A 24,121-nucleotide genomic window follows, 5' to 3' on the forward strand; every position below is an offset into this window, starting at 1 on the left:
AATATGTGTGCTAGAAGGCAAGCTCAGATTGCTAGAAGAACAGTGTGTGTATTCTTTCTTATCTGCTGAGCTATATTTCCAGCTCCCAAAAGAGAGGTTTAACTGGAGACACAGGAAAGTAAATGTGATGTGAAAGAAGTCAGGAATAGTGGGAATAAAGGCCTAAGCAGGGGTGGGGTAGGGAGGTCATGGAGAGGAAGAGGTTACCAAGATTAAGGATCTATGGAAAGACCTTAGAGTAACAGACTAGTCTGTTAGTAAGTTAATTACAAAACATAATTCTAAAAATAGTTTCAACAGAATTACCCTGTATAAATGGACAGCACTTATCCCTCAAGACATAGGTTATTAAATGAGAATCACAATTCAAGGCATTGGTTATTTCTCTATGACTCACTGGTCAGGGAGGCTCCAGAAGTCTCCAAAGCAATACAGGTTGATTGCCTTGCCTTTGGTTATCCACCATAGCTACATGGTAAAACTACAAACTTTGGCTGGAAGACAGAAAACAACTGCAAACTGAAACTGTCTCCCTACTGGCTAGCTTTCATAGAGTCAAAAGTTATTAGGGAGACTTCTGGGAGATAAAAGCTACCCAGGGTTTTATTCAGCACTTGAATCTGAATACTAGAACACCAACCTATCAGGTTGGATGTGCCCACTGCAGCAATAACGGTGTTAGTTGTGGAGTAACTCACTGCTTTCTGCTTGTATTTGATACCTGCTCTACCAGAGGGAAGTTCATGCTGGTACTTTAATCCTGGTCAAAAGCCCATGACTAGACCATCCTCCTTTTGGTAGAAATTGCTGCTGTTGCCTTGCTAAATGGTCATGTTGTCAAATTGCCTTCCAAATACTTACTATTCTAGTCATAGATGAAGGCAGCTCTCAAACTTTGTCTGGGATGCTTCGTTTAGCAGAGGGCAGCAGTCAATGGTACCAATAAGAGACTAAGTGCTCATCTGTAAATGAGACATACTGGGCCTGGGGAACTGGTTTAGCAGTTAGGGGTACTTCCTGTTCCCCTGGAAGACTCAAATTCAGTTCCCAATATGTATATTTGGTGGCTTACAAACTACCCGTAAACCCAGCTACAGGGCATCCAACTCCCTCTTCTGGTTCCTATAGCTGGCACGTACATATTTGGCTTACAGTCATAAACGCACGCACACACACACACACACACATACACACACTTAGGAAACTTTGCAGAATAGGAAACAAAAAGAATCAAAAGACTAGGAAATGGAGAAAAAGTACTATGAAATGCTATCTTTTAGACATGATATGGCTATCAAACTCATAAGCATACATCTGTGGTTACTTGGAGAAGGCCTGTACATGACAAAGCCAACCAAAATTCTGGCATCGATGGGAAAGCACCCACCCCTTATTAAGGAGCTACTAGCAGTTGGCAGTGGCTGGGTAAGGGGAAATTATCATTTTTCATGGGTGTGACCCCTGGGAGGTTTCTCCTGTTCCAGTGGATGACTCTTTCTGTGTGTATGGACAGAGTTAACTGGACTTAATGATTATCAAAACATACAAACATAGAAGCAAGCATGAAATAAATTGGGAAGTCATTGTGTCAGGGCACAAAGAGGAAGTTGGTAGGTTTTCAGATATTCAAATAATCATGTTTCACTGTATACACTAGTAAATTCTCAATAGTATGGAAAATACCTTTTGACAAAAGGTAACTTCTAACATGTCCAGATCTGGCTATCATGCAGATGACTTAATATGTAGAAAATGGGAGAGAAAACTTCCTTTTTTAGACTTAAGTAATCTTCATTCTATGTATAAATCCTGTTTTGTTTTGTTTTTTAATACGAATCTTTTGCTTTCCGAGTCACAGAAGAAAGTCAAAGACTAATGCTCAACAACACATGAGCCACAAAGGAGAATATCTTATTTGAAGTAATGCATAAAATTACACCTATAATTGTCAAGGAAGAGAGCAATTCAGCTTTGATCACTTAGTGATAACAATCATAAAATACCATTTCTGCCACAGTAAATAACAAAAGAAAAAATTTTTTTAAATTATCTTAACTTGTTTAAAAGAAAATTAAACAAAAAGGGAGACACTCAAAATATCTAGATACATAATTATGAAATGAGAGGTCAGGATTTAATTAGGCACAGTAAATGAAATCACATCAGTAGATGTATCCTTACCAGGGCTTCATAATCTTCTGCAACTTCTGGTATCGTCTGAAAAATTAAGAACACCCATGTGAGCTTCAAAATAATGATTTTTATGTAATAAACCCATCTAGAAGAAAATTCAGGATTAGATACAAGCGAGTAGAAACACTTAGCCATCTAAAAACATGAGCCATAGTATCACTGACGGAAACAGTGCTAATAGTCAGAAACCAAGACAGCCATGCTCAATGGAGAAAGAAACCCCATGGAGCGAGTATGGGTAACATTGCAATGGGTAAATCTGTGTCAAAAGGACTAGATTAGAAGTAACTTATTTTCTTTCTTCAATAAAATCCACACAGATTGTAATGTCTTCCTCTCTTGAGAGCAAGTGCAGGAACCATGATATTAGAAGCTAGGAGTAAGACTCGGGATGGAGCTTGGCACAGACAAATCTGACTAAAGGACACATGGGTTCCTAAATGTTTCGTGTATTTTAAAATATTTTATGCTTACTCATTTTAAGACCCTTATGGAACTCAGGCCGGCCTTGCACTTGCAATACCCTCTTTCCTCAGCCTCAAAAATGTTAGGATTACTAAATGGAGAAAAAGAAATTTGGGAACAGGGCACAATACCTCCTAAGCTCAAGAAGACAGAGGTAAAGACTAAAATGACTCGAATTCTTTCAAGACACTTCCATTTTTCATGTCAGCCAGATTCCTCTAGCTTTAAATCTGTCTGTGCTGTACTGGACCACTTTACTGGACCAGGCTATCCCATCTCTCAGATCACTGACTGTGTAGTGTCTATACCTCCATACAGCTAGTTTCCCTTCTAGGAAACAGACTGATGACCCACTTTCAGTATAAGGTGTCCTTAGAATTCATGAGAATTACAGACAAGCAGGAGGCACTGGGCACCTCTCTCCTCCAGCTAAAGCTGGTGCATGCTTCTCTCAGAACTCCGAGACTTGGAAAGTTTCAGGTCGTCTGCTGTGTGACTGAGCACACCACTAGGAAAAAAAAGAAAAGAAAAGAAAACGTCCCAAGTCCCAGATTATTCATTAGATAAATCTTTGTGTCTTAAACCAAGGAGGTGGCACTTGGGAAGGGAAAAGGTCTTAACCTATGGGAGAAGACAGGAATTGTTCAGAATACACTGTTTTGTGCCAGATCAGCCCACCAGCCTATTTTTGTTTGTTTGCTTGTTTTCTCTGTGCTGGTGATACTTTCTATAAAATAGTATATTAAAAATGTTTTGTTGGGTGGGAGAGATGGCTCAATGGTTAAGAGCACTGACTATTCTTCCATACATCCCGAGTTCAGTTCCCAGCAACCACCATGGTGACTGACAACCATCTGTATTGGGGTTGATGTCCTCTTCTGGTGTCTGAAGTCAGCTACAGTGTACTCATAAATAAATCTTTAGAGAAGTTTTGGTTTTGCTAGTCTTTTGAATTTGTTATTATCTTATTTCCCACATATCCGCCCCCCCCCCCCCAGTCATCTGACTTTTAGGATACAGGAGCCTGACTGACATCTGATTTTCTTTCCTCCTCTTCAGTGACAAAGGGTATCCCATCTCTAAGCTCACTGCCTTTTCAGTCTTTTGAAGAACAGGGATTTGCATGAAGAGAAAGGGTCAGAAGTTGAAATACACAGTTATATACTTAAGTGGTTGCTGAATGATTCCACTCTTCAAGAGAAATTACAGCCTATATCTAAATATAACCCTGAGGCAAGAAAAAATGATAGGAAAAGTTAGGGCTACATGAGAAGGGAAGAGACCCCCTCACCTAGGAATCTGGTTGAAGTTTCTTGCCAATAAAGAAGAATCCTGCACGTTACCAACTGCTTAAGCATTTTTCCTTCCTAGATATAAGCTGTAGCTTCCTAGAAATCCCACTAGGAGCCCATTTGCAAGGAGGAGCATGTAGTAAGGCCCTATAAAAGCACAGTGGCTCCTGGGCTTGTTTCCTTACCAAACCCTAATACCATGCTGGAGTCTCCAAAGCCTGCTCATTTACCTCACTTTTAAAAAGAAAAGAAAGAGAAAAATGGATACTTGGCAAAATGGTGTGCATGCCTAATACTAAGATAATTAATCATGAATCTCCCTTAAGGATCCCATACCTACACTGGTGTATGTCTTACTCTGTGACTTTCCCCAGAGAAGGGGGTATCTACACACTTGCATATGTCTTACCTCTATGACTCCCTAGACTAACCCATACCCACTCTTGAGTGTGTCTTATCCTCTCTGGATGTCTCTTAGGAAAGCATATCTCATGCTCTTGGGTATATCCTATGTTATCCATGACAATCTCTCTTTCTCTCTCATTTGCCAGGCTAAAGGCTAGGTCAAAATGTATTTAAGAGTCTCCACCTCTTCCTCATTGTACCAGCAAGTTCAGGTCCTGAAGGCCTGGTCTATTACTGGAGATGTCAAAGCAACATACCTGATTTTGGCTAGTGTCAATGATCTAAAGATAAGGTATAGGCTGCTGAGGTGACAGTATCAAGCTATGTCTGTTCACACACAACTGAAAATCCCTCCAGAAACCCAAATAGCCACTTGGAAATTAAACTTTATGTAATTAATAAAAAGGCAAAGTAAGTTTGCCCTCTTCCCTTTCATTTCGCCTTCCTTTATTTAAAATAATATGTATTATTTTACTCCTTTCCTTTATCAAAGTTATTGACAGAATCAAAGGCATAAGGAAAGACTGGCATAAACAGACAGGTGCTAGGGACATGATAAGAACCCAAAGGAACTACAGGGAAAGCACTTCTTTGGAAAATGTCTCCTGTAAGGATTAAGGTTTTTATAAAAAGTTAAGTAGAGGGAACATCATGGAGACCCAAAACAGAAAGCGTGTTCTGAAAATAATGAGAGACAGTCAGAAAGACAGAGACTGCAGAGCCATGGGTCAAGTCTGGGAGAAGAGGGTCATGCAATAAACAACTCTAATGACAGGACAACCTACTGAACAAGCAGGAATAAAGGACCTGCTTGGCTGTAGAAGGTGATATGGCCATAAACTTTAAGAACAAAACCTCTGGGGTAGTCATAGAAACCTGATTTATTAACCTCTGTTGTGTCACCGTGCTAACCATGGCCAATTTAAAATGCCAACATTGAGCTCACATCTAGAATAGTTATACAAAATGACAAGGAACTAGCCAAACACCTCCTTAGCAAAGGATAAAACATATGAACACTAGACCACAGCATCAGCGCTACCAAAGGAAGGCACATGCAGACACAGAGCTGCTGCAGAGCACTCTGGGAGACCATCACTGACACAAGCCATTCAGAAAAGAATGTCAGAACTGGAGTGAAACTGGGATGACAGGTCCAATTTTGCATGATTCCACAGTATTTCCTGCAAATCATTTATTAATCAGTTAAAATTTTAAAGAAATATCACATATCCTAGACCTAATCAAGTGGCCAAATGTAACAAAGAGACATCCTGTGGCCTCAGGAAGATCAAATCTTAAAAGACCTGACAGGTATTTATGAGCGGGAGAGGCTATGTGTCTGACGTTGGGAGAACAGTAGATGAAGCTGAAGGAAAACACAAGTTCCCATGGACAACTGTGCAAATGTGTGCAACACAGCGTCTGCACTATCAGGGTCTCGAATGCTGAGCTGAAGGCATTCTACAGCTCAGCAACCTCTAGATAACTAAGCACGCTACTGTTCTGTCTGGTAGTGAAAGAATTGGTTTCCTCGGGCTTGTGAAAAAACAGGTTTTACCCATTTGCAATTCCTCTCAACATTCCTTTGCTGCCTATAAATCTGTGCTCTTTTCACTTTTCTTTGAAAATATTTAAGCCTGTCTGGTTCCCTCATATTCTACGGGTAAAGTAAATTCTTTTTTTTTTTTTTTTATTAACTTGAGTATTTCTTATATACATTTCGAGTGTTATTCCCTTTCCCAGTTTCCGGGCAAACATCCCCCTCCCCCCTCCTCTCCCTTATGGGTGTTCCCCTCCTAACCCTCCCACCATTGCCGCCCTCCCCCCATAGACTAGTTCACTGGGGGTTCAGTCTTAGCAGGACCCAGGGCTTCCCCTTCCACTGGTGCTCTTACTAGGATATTCATTGCTACCTATGGGGTCAGAGTCCAGGGTCAGTCCATGTATAGTCTTTAGGTAGTGGCTTAGTCCCTGGAAGCTCTGGTTGCTTGGCATTGTTGTACTTTTGGGGTCTCGAGCCCCTTCAAGCTCTTCCAGTTCTTTCTCTGATTCCTTCAATAGGGGACCTATTCTCAGTTCAGTGGTTTGCTGCTGGCATTCGCCTCTGTATTTGCTGTATTCTGGCTGTGTCTCTCAGGAGCGATCTACATCCGGCTCCTGTCGGTCTGCACTTCTTTGCTTCATCCATCTAGTCCAATTGGGTGGCTGTATATGTATGGGCCAAATGTGGGACAGGCTCTGAATGGGTGTTCCTTCAGTCTCTGTTTTAATCTTTGCCTCTCCCTTCCCTGCCAAGGGTATTCTTTTTCCTCATTTAAAGAAGGAGTGAAGCATTCACATTTTGATCATCCGTCTTGAGTTTCGTTTGTTCTAGGGATCTAGGGTAATTCAAGCATTTGGGCTAATAGCCACTTATCAATGAGTGCATACCATGTATGTCTTTCTGTGATTGGGTTAGTTCACTCAGGATGATATTTTCCAGTTCCAACCATTTGCCTACGAATTTAATAAACTCGTTGTTTTTGATAGCTGAGTAGTATTCCATTGTGTAGATGTACCACATTTTCTGTATCCATTCCTCTGTTGAAGGGCATCTGGGTTCTTTCCATTTTCTGGCTATTATAAATAAGGCTGCGATGAACATAGTGGAGCACGTGTCTCTTTTATATGTTGAGGCATCTTTTGGGTATATGCCCAAGAGAGGTATAGCTGGATCCTCAGGCAGTTCAATGTCCAATTTTCTGAGGAACCTCCAGACTGATTTCCAGAATGGTTTTACCAGTCTGCAATCCCACCAACAATGGAGGAGTGTTCCTCTTTCTCCACAACCTCGCCAGCATCTGCTGTCACCTGAGTTTTTGATCTTAGCCAATCGCACTGGTGTGAGGTGAAATCTCAGGGTTGTTTTGATTTGCATTTCCCTTATGACTAAAGATGTTGAACATTTCTTTAGGTGTTTCTCAGCCATTCGGCATTCCTCAGCTGTGAATTCTTTGTTTAGCTCTGAACCCCATTTTTTAATAGGGTTATTTGTTTCCCTGCGGTCTAACTTCTTGAGTTCTTTGTATATTTTGGATATAAGGCCTCTATCTGTTGTAGGGTTGGTAAAGATCTTTTCCCAATCTGTTGGTTGCCGTTTTGTCCTAACCACAGTGTCCTTTGCCTTACAGAAGCTTTGCAGTTTTATGAGATCCCATTTGTCAATTCTTGATCTTAGAGCATAAGCCATTGGTGTTTTGTTCAGGAAATTTTTTCCAGTGCCCATGTGTTCCAGATGCTTCCCTAGTTTTTCTTCTATTAGTTTGAGTGTGTCTGGTTTGATGTGGAGGTCCTTGATCCACTTCGACTTAAGCTTTGTACAGGGTGATAAGCATGGATCGATCTGCATTCTTCTACATGTTGCCCTCCAGTTGAACCAGCACCATTTGCTGAAAATGCTATCTTTTTTCCATTGGATGGTTTTGGCTCCTTTGTCAAAAATCAAGTGACCATAGGTGTGTGGGTTCATTTCTGGGTCTTCAATTCTATTCCATTGGTCTATCTGTCTGTCTCTATACCAATACCATGCAGTTTTTATCACTATTGCTCTGTAATACTGCTTGAGTTCAGGGATAGTGATTCCCCCTGAAGTCCTTTTATTGTTGAGGATAGCTTTAGCTATCCTGGGTTTTTTGTTATTCCAGATGAATTTGCAAATTGTTCTGTCTAACTCTTTGAAGAATTGGATTGGTATTTTGATGGGGATTGCATTGAATCTGTAGATTGCTTTTGGTAAAATGGCCATTTTTACTATATTAATCCTGCCAATCCATGAGCATGGGAGATCTTTCCATCTTCTGAGGTCTTCTTCAATTTCTTTCTTCAGTGTCTTGAAGTTCTTATTGTACAGATCTTTTACTTGCTTGGTTAAAGTCACACCGAGGTACTTTATATTATTTGGGTCTATTATGAAGGGTGTCGTTTCCCTAATTTCTTTCTCAGCTTGTTTCTCTTTTGTATAGAGGAAGGCAACTGATTTATTTGAGTTAATTTTATACCCAGCCACTTTGCTGAAGTTGTTTATCAGCTTTAGTAGTTCTCTGGTGGAACTTTTGGGATCACTTAAATATACTATCATATCATCTGCAAATAGTGATATTTTGACCTCTTCTTTTCCGATCTGTATCCCTTTGATCTCCTTTTGTTGTCTGATTGCTCTGGCTAGAACTTCAAGAACTATATTGAATAAGTAGGGAGAGAGTGGGCAGCCTTGTCTAGTCCCTGATTTTAGTGGGATTGCTTCAAGTTTCTCTCCATTTAGTTTAATGTTAGCAACTGGTTTGCTGTATATGGCTTTTACTATGTTTAGGTATGGGCCTTGAATTCCTATTCTTTCCAGGACTTTTATCATGAAGGGGTGTTGAATTTTGTCAAATGCTTTCTCAGCATCTAATGAAATGATCATGTGGTTCTGTTCTTTCAGTTTGTTTATATAATGGATCACGTTGATGGTTTTCCGTATATTAAACCATCCCTGCATGCCTGGGATGAAGCCTACTTGATCATGGTGGATGATTGTTTTGATGTGCTCTTGAATTCGGTTTGCCAGAATTTTATTGAGTATTTTTGCGTCGATATTCATAAGGGAAATTGGTCTGAAGTTCTCTTTCTTTGTTGTGTCTTTGTGTGGTTTAGGTATAAGAGTAATTGTAGATTCGTAGAAGGAATTCGGTAGGGCTCCATCTGTTTCAATTTTGTGGAATAGTTTGGATAATATTGGTATGAGGTCTTCTATGAAGGTTTGATAGAATTCTGCACTAAACCCATCTGGACCTGGGCTCTTTTTGGTTGGGAGACCTTTAATGACTGCTTCTATTTCCTTAGGAGTTATGGGGTTGTTTAACTATTTATCTGTTCCTGATTTAACTTTGATACCTGGTATCTGTCTAGGAAATTGTCCATTTCCTGAAGATTTTCAAATTTTGTTGAATATAGGTTTTTATAGTAAGATCTGATGATTTTTTGAATTTCCTCTGAATCTGTAGTTATGTCTCCCTTTTCATTTCTGATTTTGTTAATTTGGACGCACTCTCTGTGTCCTCTCGTTAGTCTGGCTAAGGGTTTATCTATCTTGTTGATTTTCTCAAAGAACCAACTTTTGGTCCTGTTGATTCTTTCTATGGTCCTTTTTGTTTCTACTTGGTTGATTTCAGCTCTGAGTTTGATTATTTCCTGCCTTCTACTCCTCCTGGGTGTATTTGCTTCTTTTTGTTCTAGAGCTTTTAGGTGTGCTGTCAAGCTGCTGACATATGCTCTTTCCTGTTTCTTTCTGCAGGCACTCAGCGCTATGAGTTTTCCTCTTAGCACAGCTTTCATTGTGTCCCATAAGTTTGAGTATGTTGTATCTTCATTTTCATTAAATTCTAAAAAGTTTTTAATTTCTTTCTTTATTTCTTCCTTGACCAGGTTATCATTGAGTAGAGCATTGTTCAATTTCCACGTATATGTGGGCATTCTTCCCTTATTGTTATTGAAGACCAGTTTTAGGCCGTGGTGGTCCGATAGCACGCATGGGATTATTTCTATCTTTCTGTACCTGTTGAGGCCCGTTTTTTGACCAATTATATGGTCAATTTTGGAGAAAGTACCATGAGGAGCTGAGAAGAAGGTATATCCTTTTGCTTTAGGATAGAATGTTCTATAAATATCCGTTAAGTCCATTTGGCTCATGACTTCTCTTAGTCTGTCGACATCACTGTTTAATTTCTGTTTCCATGATCTGTCCATTGATGAGAGTGGGGTGTTGAAATCTCCCACTATTATTGTGTGAGGTGCAATGTGTGTTTTGAGCTTTAGTAAGGTTTCTTTTACGTATGTAGGTGCCCTTGTATTTGGGGCATAGATATTTAGGATTGAGAGTTCATCTTGGTGGATTTTTCCTTTGATGAATATGAAGTGTCCTTCCTTATCTTTTTTGATGACTTTTAGTTGGAAATTGATTTTATTTGATATTAGAATGGCTACTCCAGCTTGCTTCTTCTGACCATTTGCTTGGAAAGTTGTTTTCCAGCCTTTCACTCTGAGGTAGTGTCTGTGTCTCTGAGGTGTGTTTCCTGTAGGCAGCAGAATGCAGGGTCCTCGTTGCGTATCCAGTTTGTTAATCTATGTCTTTTTATTGGGGAGTTGAGGCCATTGATATTGAGAGATATTAAGGAATAGTGATTATTGTTTCCCTTTATATTCATATTTGGATGTGAGGTTATGTTTGTGTGCTTTCATTCTCTTTGTTTTGTTGCCAAGACGATTAGTTTCTTGCTTCTTCTAGGGTATAGCTTGCCTCCTTATGTTGGGCTTTACCATTTATTATCCTTTGTAGTGCTGGATTTGTAGAAAGATATTGTGTAAATTTGGTTTTGTCATGGAATATCTTGGTTTCTCCATCAATGTTAATTGAGAGTTTTGCTGGATACAGTAACCTGGGCTGGCATTTGTGTTCTCTTAGGGTCTGTATGACATCAGTCCAGGATCTTCTGGCCTTCATAGTTTCTGGCGAGAAGTCTGGTGTGATTCTGATAGGTCTCCCTTTATATGTTACTTGACCTTTTTCCCTTACTGCTTTTAATATTCTTTCTTTATTTTGTGCGTTTGGTGTTTTGACAATTATGTGACGGGAGGTGTTTCTTTTCTGGTCCAATCTATTTGGAGTTCTGTAGGCTTCTTGTATGCCTATGGGTATCTCTTTTTTTAGGTTAGGGAAGTTCTCTTCTATGATTTTGTTGAAGATATTTACTGGTCCTTTGAGCTGGGAGTCTTCACTCTCTTCTATACCTATTATCCTTAGGTTTGATCTTCTCATTGAGTCCTGGATTTCCTGTATGTTTTGGACCAGTAGCTTTTTCCGCTTTACATTATCTTTGACAGTTGAGTCAATGATTTCTATGGAATCTTCTGCTCCTGAGATTCTCTCTTCCATCTCTTGTATTCTGTTGGTGAAGCTTGTATCTACAGCTCCTTGTCTCTTCTTTTGGTTTTCTATATCCAGGGTTGTTTCCATGTGTTCTTTCTTGATTGCTTCTATTTCCGTTTTTAATTCCTTCATCTGTTTGATTGTGTTTTCCTGGAATTCTTTCAGGGATTTTTGCCATTCCTCTCTGTAGGCCTCTACTTGTTTATTAATGATTTCCTGTGTTTCCCTAAGTGTGTTCATGTCTTTCTTGAAGTCCTCCAGCATCATGATCAAATATGATTTTGAAACTAGATCTTGCTTTTCTGGTGTGTTTGGATATTCCATGTTTGTTTTGGCGGGAGAATTGGGCTCCGATGATGGCATGCAGTCTTGGTTTCTGTTGCTTGGGTTCCTGCGCTTGCCTCTCGCCATCAGATTATCTCTAGTGTTACTTTGTTCTGCTATTTCTGACAGTGGCTAGACTGACCTATAAGCCTGTGTGTCAGGAGTGCTGTAGACCTGTTTTCCTCTCTTTCAGTCAGTTATGGGGACAGTGTGTTCTGCTTTCCGGCGTGTAGTTTTTCCTCTCTACAGGTCTTCAGCTGTTCCTGTGGGCCTGTGTCTTGAGTTCACCAGGCAGCTTTCTTGCAGCAGAAAATTTGGTCTTACCTGTGGTCCCGAGGCTCAGGTTCGCTCGTGGGGTGCTGTCCAGGGGCTCTCTGCAGCGGCAGCAACCAGGGAGACCTGTGCCGCCCCTTCCGGGAGCTTCAGTGCACCAGGGTTCCAGATGGTCTTTGGCTTTTTCCTCTGGCGTCCGAGATGTGTGTGCAGGGAGCAGTCTCTTCTGGTTTCCCAGGCTCGTCTGCCTCTCTGAAGGTTTAGCTCTCCCTCCCACGGGATTTGGGTGCAGAGAACTGTTTATCCGGTCTGTTTCTTTCAGGTTCCGGTGGTGTCTCAGGCGCAGAAGTCCTGCTGCTCCTGGGCCCTCCCCCACGGGAGCCCAGAGTCCTTATACAGTTTCCTCTTGGGCCAGGGATGTGGGCAGGGGTGAGCAGTGTTGGTGGTCTCTTCCGCTCTGCAGCCTCAGGAGTGCCCACCTGACCAGGCGGTTGGGTCTCTCTCTCACCGGGTCTGGGAGCAGAGAGCTGCTGCGGGCCGGGATCCGCGGGTGTGGGACTTCTGGTAAACACAGACCGTGCCTCCTAGAGAAATTCTGCTTCCGTGTCCCAAGCTCACCAGGCAGCTTTCTTGCAGCAGAAAATTTGGTCTTACCTGTGGTCCCGAGGCTCAGGTTCGCTCGTGGGGTGCTGCCCAGGCAAGTAAATTCTTTTAACGCATAGTCATGTCTATATTTACACGGAAGACATAATGCTACTTCTCTCTGAAGAGTATCTTTAACAAACTACTACTGAGCCAGCCTTATTTGGCCCAAGTATTAGCTGTCCTCTTCCCACTTGTGGATCTGACCTGACATCCTTGTGACTATTAGGTGAAACCTGCTATTACACTAGCAGACTACTACCTCTACCAATCCCAAGTGGTATCAGATAGCCTCAGAGGCCTCTACCAGGCTCTCTAACCTTACTGTAACCTTCCTCTGATGATTTTACCCATGTATTTTGATTTTTGATTTTCTGTTCTGTTACTATGAAACATCATCAAACTGCTTCCACATTGGAATACAGAATTTAGTCTCTCTCTCTCTCTCTCTCTCTCTCTCTCTCTCTCTCACACACACACACACATACACACACACACACACACACACACACACACACACACACACACACACCTCTGTGTCAGGAGTTCTGTGCAGTACTCAAAGAACACATACATGATTAAAGGAATAGGGTCTACAAATCCCTCCTCTTTGTGGGTGTCAACAACCCCAAAGCTACAGCACCTTCAGTGTGCAGTCACTTCAACAAATCTCACAATACATAAGAGGAAACAACTCCAGTTCAGGGAAGCAAAACCAATTTGAAGAACGAAGTTTACTCTGACACTATAGTAGCAACCTTTACACAACACATATACACACAGAATCTGGCGACGGATAGGATGTTCAGATACATAATATTGATTATTTTAAAGATAATTACTCAAGAGCTTTCCAAATCACTAAATGATTATGAAAATGTCATTTAAAAAAAACAAGCCAAATTTATGAGAAATAATCTCAGCCCAACAAGTTAGTATTAATTTCACAGTTTAGAGAGGCCACCCGGAATGTGTCACTATTCCTAGAAATACTAGAAAAATCCTGGATTGCCAGCTCAGTGATGACCAGAAACAGATATGTGTTTAAAGGAACAATAAAGCATCAAGATATCCCCACAGGCTGTTGAATTGTTCTCACTGGAAAACAGTTTAAAATTCCTATATCCTCTGAGCTAGTAGCCTAAAGTAATCTAAAGATGTGTGCGCGTGTGTGTGTGTGTGTGTGTGTGTGTGTGTGTGTGTGTGTGTGTGTGTGTATGTCTGCCTGGGCGAATGTCTACATGTTTGTAGGTACTCAGAGGCCAGCCAACTTCCAAATACCTGAAAGTAGACATACAGGCAGGTGTGAGCTTCGTGATGTGGGTGCTGGGAACTGAAGCAGGGTCCTCTGCAAAATGAAGCTCTTTTCTTCTAAGCTATCTATCTACTTTGTATAAAGTGTTTAAATAGTCACAGTTGTGGGTTCAAGAAAAGTAATCAGAAAAAGATCACAAAACACCCTGAAAATGAAGGCAATCTCTTACAGTATAGATAAAATTAGCCACTATGGGTATCCTTTGATTAAGTGTATTCTCTGCATATCAACTGTATTTCAACTACTTTCTAAAATAAAAGCATATGTGGAAAATTACAATAAAGAATAGCATCTACTGACATGGTTACAAAACAGCATATCACGAAGGAAATGCTTATAATACTACTTTCAGAAATCATATACATACGTATATTTAAAATAACATGATCATGCATGAAGATAACAAACAGGGTTGCTTGTAAGCATTATCTTTTTCCCTGCAAATACTTTTGTATATTTAACAATAAGTGTGATTTGATAAGGAGTAGGTTAACTTTAATAAAGATTGGGTTCTGAGAAGCAGAGGAATTGCTTTCTTTGATCTTGTCTGGGCTGTCCAAGGCGGTGTTCTGGCTTACTAAGAGGCTTATGGTGTCATGTTCCCTTCACACTGCCACGTAGGAAGGAAACTGTAAGTGTTCTGCCCTCCATTCTTGGAAAGGTCCTTTGTTGTCTGTCCCTAGCAATGACTGGCCACTTAATAGGAGATGAGTAATCTGCACAGTGTGTGTGTGTGTGTGTGTGTGTGTGTGTGTGTGTGTGTGTGTGTGTGTGTCTTGCCTGAATGACACACATTTTCCTTCTCTGGAATCAAAGCAGAGATATTATTTTCACTCTCTGAATAGTCATCTTTTGTTCTCCATCTTTCATTAACATCCTTCCCCTTGTTTGTTTTGGGCAATGCATTTCCCCACAAGTGTTATTTGTTTCCATACCTGCGTCAGTTAGAATGCAGGGGTAGAATTTTAACACTCCACAAGGATGGAAATATTCATTCCAGTCTTTCAGTCCTGCTCTCTGCCAAAGTGACACTGTGCTCCTCTTTGTTACGAATTTCACCACAAGCCTCTATTGGTACCAGCTGGGGAGTGACCCTAAGGAAGCCTTGGGTAATAGCAAGGGGCTCGAACTGTCTGAATGACATCATTACCATAAGTAAGGAGAAAGTTTTCAGTGCTCTTTCCTCAGTATTTCTCAAGACGTTCCACAAGGCCCTCTAGGGAAATATCCACCTTCCCACCGGGATCTCTGCCTAGGAAGGCATGACGAAATGGCTTTCCAGCTGCAGGGGTTCCTACTCCAAAGTTTCCTGGTAATTAGTTAAAGTCTTGCATGACGTTCAACCAAGAATTCACTTTACTTATAAGAAAAATGGCTTTTTTCTTTTCTTTTTAATTTGAGCAAAAGATCAGAAAAGTGTCTGGGGATCAAATAAACCACCTGAGATGTGGGATTGGCAAAGGGGAGAAAAGAGACCTTGGGGCTTCATGCCTACTTCCTTAGTCTTCAAAACCAGCATGGTTTTGATTTTATGCAAAACAGTAAGGGAACGCAGAGAGAATCCCAAGAGATGTCTTCTCTTTCCAGAAAAGTGGCATGATGGGAATGTGGAAGAAAAATAGAAAAGAGTAGTCATCCAAGATCTGGTCTCCTGCTGCTTAAACTGTCTGAAATTTGACAGTACACATCAAGTTGGAACGGCTGAATACAAGCAATTGCCATGTTAATTAGTGTTCTTCCGAAAATAAAAATAAGTACTGAGATGTACTGCTCACATATAAAATGCATTGTTTGTTCACAAGGAACAACTGGTGTTAACATCCTCTCTCGGTGGAAACGAGCACCATGATATGATTAAGGTCTGCCTTTGACAAGGTGGGGCTAGGCATAGGGATTATTCTGAGTAGCACCAGGTTCTTCCATGGAGAAAGGCAATAGAACAGGTGAGACGTTAGAATCTGAACAACGTATGTACATGCTACCCATTCCTACATTGTCGGCAAACAAAAGTGGTAGTGGTCCTTCAGTGAGCGTTACAGGCTGAACTATGATCTCCCCAAAATGCATATGCAGAATCTACAACCTCCAGTACTTCAGGATGGAGTTCAGCTGCAGACGGGCCTTTCAAGGGTTGATTACTTTGGAATGAGGCCATTCAAATGGGATCTAATTCAATCTGACAGGTGTCTCTTTGAGAGGAGCATATATATCTGCATATGAGGAAATGATAGGATGTGTAGGCATGTGGAGAAGACATGTGAGAACACAGGAGGCAGCCATCTGTATGGTAAGGACAGACCTCAGAAGAAACAAAGCATACTAACACCTTCCAGCCTTCAGAAAAGTGAGAGGAGGAACATTCTTGTTGTTTGACCTGCCAGGCTCTGGACTGTGTTATGGCACTCCTAGCTGACCAAGGCCATGGGAAACTAGAATGGAGAGGGTCTGGTTATGCAGCCTTCATTGACCAAATACAGTGGCCAATAACAATCTTGTATTTGTGATACACATGGACCCCTGACTTGGGGCCTTTAATATTCAACTTGTAACTATTACTGCCATTCTTGTAAATTCAGATATATGTGCACACCTGATTCAAAGTGTAAAGATTCAAAAGCTAAAGTTCCCAGATATATAAGTGGCTTATCATATATAAACAAAATTCTTACTTTTAGCATCACCTCTGCCCACTAGAACAGTCCCCTTGCAAATATTACCACTGGGACATATCAGCAAATATACTAACAGCTTTCTACCTTAATCTAGCATATTAGCAAATGTCCCTGAAACATAAGCCCCAAAGACTCGCTGTGGCCAGGAGGATCAGTGGCCATCTGGTGAGGACATAGGATAAGAACATACTCCTCCCAGTCAAAAGGGATTCTCCACTGCTCACTGCAATCCAAAATAAAAGGATGGGTGAGCCTGTGATAGTCAATGTGAACCTGAGGGGCTGAATAATCACCTTGGAGATGGGTCTCTGAGCATGTCTCCGGCAAGTTGTTTTGACCAGATTAATGGAAGTACAAAGACCGACCACCATAGAGGGCACCACTCCCACACCTGGGATTCTGGATTATACAAAACAGAGAAAGTATGCGAGCTGAGCACTGACATCCCTCACTCTAAGCTTCCTAACATGGATGCAATATGAGCAGCATTCCCTCAGCTTCCCTATAGGAGTCTTCACCTGGGAACTGAGTCAAATTGAACCTTTTCTCCCTTAAATTGTTTTTAAAAACACTTTCACTTTTATTTTAAAGTGTGTGTGTATTCTCGTATGTGTGAGTGCGTGTGTCACCCACACTTGTGGGTGCTAACAAATTCCAGAAGAAGGTACCAGATACCCTGGAACTGGCTTTATAGCTGGTTGTGTGGGCAACCTGGTATGGGTCCTCTGAAAGAACGGTATAGGCTCTTAACCACTGAACAACCTCTCCTTTCTGCCAGGATATTTTCTTACAGCAACAGGCACTTTCTTTCCCGGTCAAATCCCCTACTGCCAACTCATTCTCTATCTCTTCCTGACTGTTTTAAGCTCCAGCATGTCTAAAGGGAAGTTTAGTCATCACCCCAAACAAAACAGCAGCTATGGGATACTGCCTACAGTGGCCTTGTCCAGATCTCCAACACTTGTTAATGTTCTCATATTTCACTTGGTTTTCTTATTCAGTCTTAGAAATGTTTTCTACTTGTCTACAAAACAAGATTTCCAATTCTAAGCTCTAAAGAACATTATAGGCTGGGGGAGGCTCATGTTGTTGTAAAACCATACTGTCTTTGAATGAAAAACAAAGAATCTTTCACTAATGCTAACTGTAAAAGTTAAATGATACCAAGTGTGGGAGGAAGAAGAGCCAGGAAGAGGAGGGAGGCGAAACCACACAGGTCTCCAATGTCTACAATGGTCCATTTGTTCTTTTTATTCCTGAGAATGGAAGGAGAGTTAAAGGGCCAGCCTTAAACTGCAGTTCTCAGTGACTCTTCCTCCTCTTACTCTAAAGCTACCCTTCTCAATGCACTAATGTCTAATTAACTGAATCAGCCTTGTCACCTGCTGTCCATGCCACCAGTAGCCAACCCCATGGACAAGCATTCTGATCTTCCTCTTCCCACTGGACTCTGATGATCAGGTTTCTCTCCCACACATTGGAAGCAGGACAAGCCTTGCTCCTTAGTCTTTCTAGTCACATCAGAGACAAATGTCTTTACCAGAAATGTTAACACACTCCTCTATTATGAGAACACAAGCTCCCTCCTGGCCTCACTCAATGTCTCATCCCCTATAAGGCCTTTTTAGATGTAACTGGCCAAGTCTCTAGTCCTCTGCCCTCAGCAGGAATTAATAACTAATTGAATTCTAACTATATAATAATCTTCACCAATTCTGGAAAGAGGAGGCTCACATTGAAAAAACTCTGCCACTTGTCACCATTCTGCATACAGCAGTTGCTCAATAAATACTTATTACTTTAAATTTTTAATTATGCATGTTTCAATCATTAAAATGCTCATTTTAAAAAAGTATTTTAGGAGTGCTCTGCATGCCTCAAAACATATGATCCCATTCTGATTTTTATTCCAGGCAGAGGCAAGAAGTTCCCTTGGGTAAGCAAAAGGTTTGAGGGATTAATAGTCTAGAGAATTATAGTTTTAATGTTGGCTAGGCCTTTAGAGGCAATGTACTTAATGTACCTCAGTATTGTGAAAATTCAGGTGTTCAGGGACTCTGAGCATGCTCCACCACAGAACTGGTATGTGAAGGACACAGCTATGAGAATCACAAAACCATCACCTCCTGATATGTTTTAGACACTTTTCACAGAGTCTTGTCAAGCTCTAATCTTTAAAGCTGGAACCTGCCAGAATAGAGGAGGTAGAATGGACAGAGGGAGGCATGAGGATGAAATATGCTTACTCAGTGCCACTTTCCACCATCTGAGTGAGGAGTGAAATGCCATCCAGGTTTATGAACTCCTGAGCAAAGGTAACATCCCGGGAGAGGCTGGCCAAGTCCTTCAGGGCTTCCAACTTGGCGTCCATACTTGATGACTGTATTCGTTCATGGAGCTGCTGGGCATTTTGAGCCTTCAGGGAGAGGGACAAAGAAACAGAAAGAAAATAAGAGCATGCTATCAATGTGTGTGTGTGTGTGTGTGTGTGTGTGTGTGTGTGTGTGTGTGTGTGTGTGTGTGTGAATACAACAGCACAAAAAACAATGAGTCCCTAAGAAGTAAATGAGCAGAGCCCAGAATCATAGGCTAGATGTGCATAGAAGCAAGGCACTTCAGCGGTGGGTTTCCATTAGAAAGATCCCTCCTTCCATCGCTCCATCCTTCCTTACAGGAGGAAAATAACAGGGCCCATTTCATGGATGAAGGAAGAACAAGGGCAAGTACACATGAATATTAAAGCCTGCAAACCGAGAGAGTGTGGCAGACAGGAAGAGAAAGGGAGGATGTTTACTCTTTCAATAAAATTATTATCTAGAAGTGACAAAAAGCTACTTGCTTAGTTAAGCAATTACACAAATTTATACATCATGATTACCCATTCAGTCAAAACTCGGAGTAATAAGTGCTTGTATTCAGAAGCTTCATTAGACACTCAAATGAGTCTTTGCAGTTTCCAACAGCATGTACTTCTCACACGCTGGCTACTTGCTGTATGAATTTAAAACAGAATAACCGTACGTCCAATTAACAGCTCTTCCTAGAACTAATGTTCTCCTTGCCTAGGCTTCTGCACTTGCATGTAGCATGCAGAGCAGAGAGGAGTGCAAATGCATAGCAGGCCTGAGCTTCGGAGACCCAGTGAGCATCTGTCCTATTCTTCTCATCAAGGTTTGTGGGGCCTGCCTTTAGGTGGGGGTGGGCAGTGAGACAAATTACATGCCCCATCCTTTAGTTACTTAGTTTCAAACCATAGTGGTTGATGTATCTGCCATCCTCAGGCTTCCCTGCCACTTGCTTTTTCCTTTGATGTTTTGTGACACTGGAAGGACACAGCAAGATGGAAGCATTATCGCTTGAAAATGATTTGTCTCCCAATGGTAGGGCCTTAAGAGTTGGGGCTTAGTGGGAGGGTTGTCTCTGGTCCCTACCTGGTGAGGGTCTGCCGTCTTCCTTCTTCACACCTCACCTCTCTCTCTTATAGGTTCTCCCTACCACAATGAGGGCCTGAACAAAGTTGAGTTGATAACAATGCTAAGCTTTTGAACCTATGAAACTATAAACTAAACCAACTCCTTGTTATAATGAATTATCCAGCCCCTAGTATTTCATTATAATAACAGAAGGAGCATAATGCATGGTATTTTACATCAACAACCAGCTAACTCTGCTGAACAGAAGTTAGTTACAGAACAACTGGAGAACATCCTGAGCTCGACGATAGAGCGGGATTATACAGCAGTGGTAGAGCCATCCCCTGTGGGGAAAAGAAAGACAGCAAGGAATTCCAAGGAGTTGTTCTGGAACACAGACAGAAGAGTACATTCTGCACCATGTAGACAGAGTGTACCAGGCTTTCCCATTATGTCACAGTCAACAGCAGAAATCAGAAATGAACAAAGAAAGACACTGGAGCAGGGTTGGAGGATGAGAACTCATTCCTGGGAAGCAGACAAGCCAAGTTACTAAAAGTCCATTTTCTTACAAAGAGACCTAAGTCAGCTGGATGCAGACCACTCAGCCTTTTAATATCATTACAGATACACCTTTCTCCAAATATTTATGGGTACATAGAATTGCAGCAGGTATTCCAAATTTGGATGTTTTGATGAATATTTTAAATTGCTATAACACTGACCTAGTATTATTAACCAAATTGAGTCACTTTGAATTCCTTGAAAACTACACTTCTCTCCACAGGATATCATTTTCTCTACAGATTATAACAACTCAGAAATTGCCTCACTTTCCTCATCATCACTGATGAAAATTGCAGTGTTTGATGATATTAACACGATTAATGGCGAACCATCACCCATGATGTGTTATCAACCATTATTCTAAAGCCTTGATGAAGTAATTCATTTAATCTGAACTGAGTCCAATCATATAGACACTTTTTATTTTCTTCATCTGACAAAGGAAACTGAAGTGGCAGGGAAGCTATGTGACAGACGTGACCCAGCTCCCACAGCTCACCATTGTTGCTGGGATAAAACCTGGACAACTGGACTCTGCAGAACAGCGTTTGACAAAGGCTCCCAGAACACACCTGACCCAGGCAGCTCAAAAACCACAGATCCTTCATTCACACAGTTTCTTGATTTGAAAGACTGGGTCGGGGTCTCCAAAACATCTGCTAAACCATCTCATGTTGCCATGCTGTCTCTTCACAACCCCTGGCTGAAAGAATGTCCCACATCAACAAGATTCGGCGTCTTGCAGTCACTGTGGGACCGTGCAACTCTGGTTCTGCTGCCCAGTCACCCCTCTGTCCTTCACAGCTGGGCCACTAGGAAGCCTTCCAGCTCTACTGCACCAAGAAGAACTTCTGCACCTTTTTAAAGTTGTGCAATTTTCAGCAAAGACCTGTTGCAGTAAAAAATAAAGAAGGTGCGGCCGGTTCCTGCATATACCCTATGGTCGTGTCCTCCCTAGTTCCGGCTCAAGCAGGCCATTGGAACTAGCGCTAACTTACCTCAGCGACTCCACGCTGCTCCCAAAGTACTCTTTGACCCAGGCAGGTCGCTGCCACACCAACTTCATACAAAGACTGCCTATTTCATGGCTCTCTTACTGTGGACTCTGCTCACATTTCCAGCATGCACTCCTGGTCTCAGCTGCGTAACTCTCTGCCACTGCTCTTTTTGTGTTCCCAACATCCACTCCCTCATAGTTAATGTATAAACTCCCAACAACCCCCTTAAATCAAGACTCAACCAACTGTAACCGAACAACCAGACTTATATGTTAAATTCTCAATCCACAATACATCCACACAATAAACATAACCAATTGATAAGGATATAAACTGATCACCTAGATAAGATAAATTTACCTACAGAAATCCATCCCAGCTACCTTGGCAATTCAAGACCACCCTGATCTGGGTCATCCTTCCCTGTCTCCATCTTGATTCTCCTTCCTTCTTCTTCTCTCCCACCTTATAAAAACTTTGTCCCTGTTTTTTTTTTGTTTGTTTGTTTGTTTGTTTTTATTGTCCATTCATGACCAGGACCTAACTGGTGCCAGCCCTCACCTGCATATTGACAACAAAGAACCTTTGCTGAAGTGAAATTTGATTCTTTCTCATTTGTTAGTTATGCCTTTGATAGGGAACTATTTCAATTAATTAATTAATTAATTAGTTCATTTAAAATAAGGGAAGAAGGATAACCACCAAAACCTGGACAGAGAAGTCAAGATTGGAGTCCTCCCAAATCCTAAGACCACAAAGATAATGTAAGTACAAATGGAAACTGTTCTACCAAGAGAATCACACATGAGTGCAGCACAGTAGTACCTGGCTGGTGATAGCTCTCAGCCAAGTACCTTTCCAAGGGCAGCATGGAAATTCCTACAGATTGTGCCAAATATTCACACTACATAGAATCCATAGACACCAAGGCCCTGTACATTCCTCTGGGAAAGTTTTCTGTCCTCATTTGCCCAAAGGCCTGAAAACTGTGTATGCTGGTTCTGCGTGGTGTTTTTTTCTTGAGGCAAGAGGTCATCCTACCCTGGAATTTACTGAAGGAGCAACTCTTCTTAGAGTTCAGTGTTGTACTCTTAATTCCCCTTGTTTGCCTTTGGGAGGCCTTCATCTTCATCTCAAGTCTCACTTAAAGCATTGGAGGAGCCACAAAGAAGACTTGTGGGGCTGAAGCAATCCAGTGTGGCCGAGCACAGAGCTCCTTGGTAGCTGTCATGTCAGCTCCGGCACTGATCATACCAGGTGGGATCATTTTCCTATAAGTAGATCCATCCAGGAACTGTGATGGGATTATACTAAAGATTCCTTGCAACCCACAAAGTGATGGCTAACCAGGAACCCCCATCATGAGTAGGCCAGGAGAAGGGCCCTATAAATGTGAGTCCTAGATGTGCCCTTTGATCAAAATAATAAGTAGAATTGACAGGACACTGTTACTGTAGCATCTGTGCAGAAGAAACTAGAAGAGGTCAGATGGGTACTCATATGATCTAATTTCTAATAGGTCTAGATACAAAATTTTCATTCTATAGAATAAAGCTAAAGAAGAAAGTCTTTAATGATCCAACTGTGTTTTAAAAAAGGAAACTTCTTGTCTAAACATCAATTAATGGCAGAAAAGCACACAATTTTGCTTAAACTCTTCTCAGATAATCTTTTTAATCATCTATTTTAAAACAAGGCTAAGGCTCATAATCCTCATTCTCTGACTCATAGATACTTCTGGAAAGTTTATTCTCAGTCTTGTGTATGTGAAAGACAGCAATAAACAAGGTTTACTCACTTTGGGCAAATAGTAAAGATTTAAAATAGTAAAGATAAAAAAATTAAATAGTGTATTGCTAACGGGAAACACTAAAATGGAGGGCTATGGCAGAAGACAACTGGAGAACTCTTTACATGGGGTGACCCAACACAAGCTGCCTAAGGAAGGTAGTGTCAACCATGCAGAGGTGAGATGGAGGCCAGCATATTGGGTTGGGAGAGTCCAGTAGGCAGAAGGGCTGATGAGTGCGGCTGCACAGGGGAAGGAAGCCTGCAGGATTTGTAGAGATCCTAACCCTGGAAGGATGAAACACAAATGGAAGAAGAAAGGAACAGAAGAGGTGAGAGGCCACAAAGCCCTTTGGCCCCAGGAGTATGGAGAGTTGGAGACATCTTGGAAGGTGATGTGCTTCTTGGAAATGATGCATTTGGACATCTAATGCAAATGTCTGCTGCAGTGAATAGGAGACCTCAAAGTTGTGTTTACATTCACACAGCAGATGCTCCTGTTGAACATGTGACACAGGATGACATATGTGAAATTACTAACCAAATCCCAAGAAAATGTAAGATAGAATATAGCTATGTGAGATAGATAGGTATATCTTTTAATAAAGGTATTAAGGGCAACAGTCAGTTTACAAATATGTTGCTGTGTGCAAAGGCAGAGTACGTGAGCACAGAGATGTTTGTGCTTTCTAGCACACCAACTCCAGGAGAAGAAATACCTGAGACTTGCTAAATAACAGTCTTAGAATCTGCAACAGTACCTGGCACTCACAAGGAATTTGAAAGACATCATTAACTGAAGTAATTTATGTTTATATTTATATA

The 24,121-nt window shown here is 41.4% G+C and overlaps 1 protein-coding gene across 9 annotated transcripts in view; it reads right to left on the minus strand.

Annotated features, from left to right (window-relative positions):
* Elmo1 (engulfment and cell motility 1) overlaps positions 1 to 24,121 on the minus strand; it is a 536,338-nt gene that overhangs the window by 355,246 nt on the left and 156,971 nt on the right. For all 9 annotated transcript variants that reach the window (XR_010058900.1, NM_001395578.1, XM_063276615.1 and 6 more), the window contains exons 6-7: positions 18,777 to 18,946; positions 2,182 to 2,217 (exon numbers count right to left, since the gene is read on the minus strand). Coding sequence is in view for 8 of the 9 variants with exons in the window: in NM_001395578.1 (NP_001382507.1) it covers positions 2,182 to 2,217; positions 18,777 to 18,946 (206 nt within the window). In the remaining variant the exon portion in view is untranslated. The remainder of the gene's footprint in view (positions 1 to 2,181; positions 2,218 to 18,776; positions 18,947 to 24,121) is intronic.

Source organism: Rattus norvegicus, chromosome 17 (assembly GCF_036323735.1).
Source record: "Rattus norvegicus strain BN/NHsdMcwi chromosome 17, GRCr8, whole genome shotgun sequence".
NCBI classification, from domain to species: Eukaryota; Metazoa; Chordata; class Mammalia; order Rodentia; family Muridae; genus Rattus; species Rattus norvegicus.